At 36.2% G+C, this 4,035-nt stretch overlaps 1 protein-coding gene across 1 annotated transcript in view; it reads right to left on the reverse strand.

Annotated features, from left to right (window-relative positions):
• LOC106535061 (growth arrest-specific protein 7) overlaps positions 1-4,035 on the reverse strand; it is a gene marked incomplete at its 3' end in the record, with an annotated part of 12,886 nt that overhangs the window by 1,204 nt on the left and 7,647 nt on the right. Inside the window, 2 exon segments of the mRNA XM_014031939.1 lie at positions 1,521-1,636; positions 2,297-2,386. Coding sequence (XP_013887393.1) covers positions 1,521-1,636; positions 2,297-2,386 — 206 coding nt within the window.

Raw genomic sequence — 4,035 nt, forward strand, 5'->3', positions numbered from 1 at the left:
AGTTTACTTTACGTTACTTTACATTACTTTACATTACATTACTTTATTTTACTTAAGTTTACTTTACGTTACTTTACATTACTTTACATTACATTACTTTATTTTACTTAAGTTTACTTTACGTTACTTTACATTACTTTACATTACATTACTTTATTTTACTTAAGTTTACTTTACGTTACTTTACATTACTTTACATTACGTTATGTTACTTTACTTTACTTTACTTTACTTTACTTAACGTTACTTAACGTTACTTTACATTACTTTACATTACATTATGTTACTTTAAGTTACTTTACTTTAAGTTACTTTACTTTATGTTACATTACTTTACGTTAATTTACGTTACGTTACTTTACGTTACATGACCTTACTTTACATTACTTTACTTTATGTTACTTTACGTTGCTTTACGAAGCTTTACTTAACTTTACATTACTTAACGTTACATTACTTTACTTTACTTGACGTAACTTTACTTAAGTTTACTTTACGTTACTTTACGTTACTTTACGTTACTTTACATTACATTACGTTACTTTGTTACGTTACTTTATGTTACGTTACTTTATGTTACGTTACTTTACGTTACATTGCGTTACGTTACGTTACTTTACATTACGTTACTTTACATTACGTTACTTTATGTTACTTTACTTTACGTTATGTTACTTTACGTTACGTTACGTTACGCTACTTTACTTCACTTTACTTTACGTAACGTTACTTTACATTACTTTACATTACTTTACATTACTTTACGTTATGTTACTTTACGTTACTTTACTTTACGTTACGTTACGTTACTTTACTTTACGTTACTTTACGTTATGGTACTTGACTTTACGTTGCTTTACATTACTTTACGTTACGTTACTTTACTTTAAGTTACGTTACTTTACGTTACTTTACTTTACGTAATGTTACTTTACGTTACTTTACTTTACTTTACGTTATGTTACTTTACTTTATGTTACATTACTTTACGTTACATTACTTTACATTATGTTACTTTAAGTTACGTTACTTTACATTACGTTACTTTACTTTACATTACGTAACGTTACTTTACGTTACATTACTTTACATTACGTTACTTTAAGTTACGTTACTTTACGTTATGCTACTTTATGTTACGTTACTTTACTTTACTTTACTTGACTTTACATTATGTTACTTTACTTTACGTTACTTTACGTTACGTTACTTTACTTTACTTAACGTCACTTTACGTTACATTACATTACTTTATGTTACGTTACTTTACGTTACTTTACTTTAAGTTATGTTGCTTTACGTTACTTTACTTTACGTTACGTAACATTACTTTACTTTACGTTACTTTACGTTACTTTACATTACGTTACTTTACTTTACATTACTTTACGTCACTTTACTTTACTTTATGTTACATTACTTTACGTTACTTTACTTTATGTTACATTACTGTACGTTATTTTACTTTACTACTTTAAACGAATGAATCTTCTGTGTTTAAAGCGATTTAAAGTGGTCACCTCTCGTGAATGAACTCGGCCATCTCTTTCTGCAGCTGTTTCCCCTTCAGCTGCTTCTGCAGAAGAACCTCGAAGCCCGCCACATGAGTGGTCCCCTGGGGGTCCTTCTTGTCGGCCTGAGGACGAGGACACAAACACTTCTGAGTATTTAAGAGGCTGCAGATGCTGCGTGATTCATGCAGTCAGCGAGGACAGGCGTTGGTGTGGATGCGTCAGTCAGAGAGGGGCGGACGTGTGTTTCTCAGCTCATGAATGTCAAACACGSTTACATCACAAGCTGGAGTCTTGTTTGTGACAGCAACTGTTGGGAAGAAGAGTCACTTTTTTTGTTGCACAGCAGCTTTGAGCAGTAGGTGGGTAAACAAACAAACAAWCAAACAACCTGGATGACAAGACAAACCRGAGCTCAGGTTTCATTTCTAATCTGATTCAACGTGGGATTAAAAATAACAGCAGCCACTGGAGAGGCAATAAAACAAGAAAAAAATGTGTTTACATGAAACAAAAGCCCATCATTTACACTTTTATCTGCAGCTTTAACAATAAACCATGAGCAGGTGGATTTAAACTGATCAATCTGCAAACTGGTCCTGAGAGCAGCACGGTGGAGCAGTGGGAGGAGTCATCTCCTCACAGCAAGAAGGCTGCAGGTTCTTTCAAACATGAATGTTCAAAGCATCACAGCTCCAGGAAAGACGTTTATTTCCACCTTAAACCCAGAAATAAAACTTCCCTGTGAGCTGTGTGAGACTCAGACGTCGTGTCGAAGAACTGACCCAGAAATAATCGCAGTAGCTCCAGTCGTTGGGCTTCAGCAGCTGCTGCTCCGGTCCTTCACCTGGCAGAGGGAACGTCACGCAGTTTATCTGAAAGACAGAGAGTACACTGAGAAAACACTGAGAATACACAGGAAATATACTGAGAATACACAGGACATATACTGAGAATACACAGGAAATATACTGAGAATACACAGGACATATACTGAGAATACACAGGACATATACTGAGAATACACAGGACATATACTGAGAATACACAGGACATATACTGAGAATACACAGGAAATATACTGAGAATACACAGGACATATACTGAGAATACACAGGACATATACTGAGAATACACAGGACATATACTGAGAATACACAGGAAATATACTGAGAATACACAGGAAATATACTGAGAATACACAGAGAACAAACTGAAAACTACACTGAGAATACACAGGAAATATACTGAGAATACACAGGACATATACTGAGAATACACAGGAAATATACTGAGAATAAACAGGAAATATACTGAGAATACACAGGAAATATACTGAGAATACACAGGAAATATACTGAGAATACACAGGAAATATACTGAGAATACACAGGAAATATACTGAGAATACACTGAGAACAAACTGAAAACTACATTGTGAATACTCAGAAAATACACTGAGAATACACAGACAAATACACTGAGAAAAATCTTAAAGTACACTGAGAATACATTGCGAATACACTGTGAATACTCAGGAAATATACTAAGAATACACTGTGTACACATAGTCCACACAAGGACAATCCTGTCATTAAAGACGGTGTGAAAAACAAACTGCCTAACTGAACCTCAGCAGATGAACAGGACGGGAGCAGAAATATAAAACCAAGTTCTGAGTAAAGAAAACCACAAAACTACAAGAATGTCCAGAGGACGAGCTGAAGGAATGCAGAGGGACACAGAGACAGTACTGTCCACAGAAGGACAACCCTGTCCACAGAAGGACAACCCTGTCCACAGAAGGACAACCCTGTCCACAGAAGGACAACCCTGTCCACACAGGTTCATAATAACCTCAACGGGACAACCCTAAGAGCTCAAATCAACAGAACAGTAGCTAAAAGCTAAAATGTGAAAAAACTGTTACTAAACACTAAACTAAAGTAACAAAGACAGTAACTAACAGCTAAAACTAGCATAAAAAACAAAAGTGAAATGCTGAAGCTGGTTTTTACAAGTTAAAAAACTAAAAGTCACAACAACAGAAGACAGAAAATAATAATGTATAATATAAAAGTCACACTGCTGCTGAAGATGCAGGTTTTGATGGAAAGATTAATAAATCAGCTCAAATAATCCAGAAGTTTGATTTCAAACAAAAACTGAATGCTGAGTCAGCTTTTAGGCAAAAACAACAACAAAAAATAAATAATAAACCTTTCAGTAATCACACACACACACACACACACACACACACACACACACACACACACACACACACACACACACACACATCACAGTGGAGTGTGTGTTTCTGCAGATAAACACAGCAGCTCTCAGCCTCTTCAGTTCCTCCCATGGCTGTAATTATGTAAGGAGCAGCAGCTGCAGCGCTCCTTCCTGCCTGTGCCACGGGCTGCAGGAGCTGCAGGAGCTGCAGGAGCTGCAGGAGCTGCAGGAGCTGCAGGAGCTGCAGGAGCTGCAGGAGCTGCAGGAGCTGCAGGAGCAGCAGGAGCAGCAG

The sequence above is a fragment of the Austrofundulus limnaeus genome, unplaced genomic scaffold (assembly GCF_001266775.1).
Source record: "Austrofundulus limnaeus strain Quisiro unplaced genomic scaffold, Austrofundulus_limnaeus-1.0 Scaffold1350, whole genome shotgun sequence".
NCBI classification, from domain to species: Eukaryota; Metazoa; Chordata; class Actinopteri; order Cyprinodontiformes; family Rivulidae; genus Austrofundulus; species Austrofundulus limnaeus.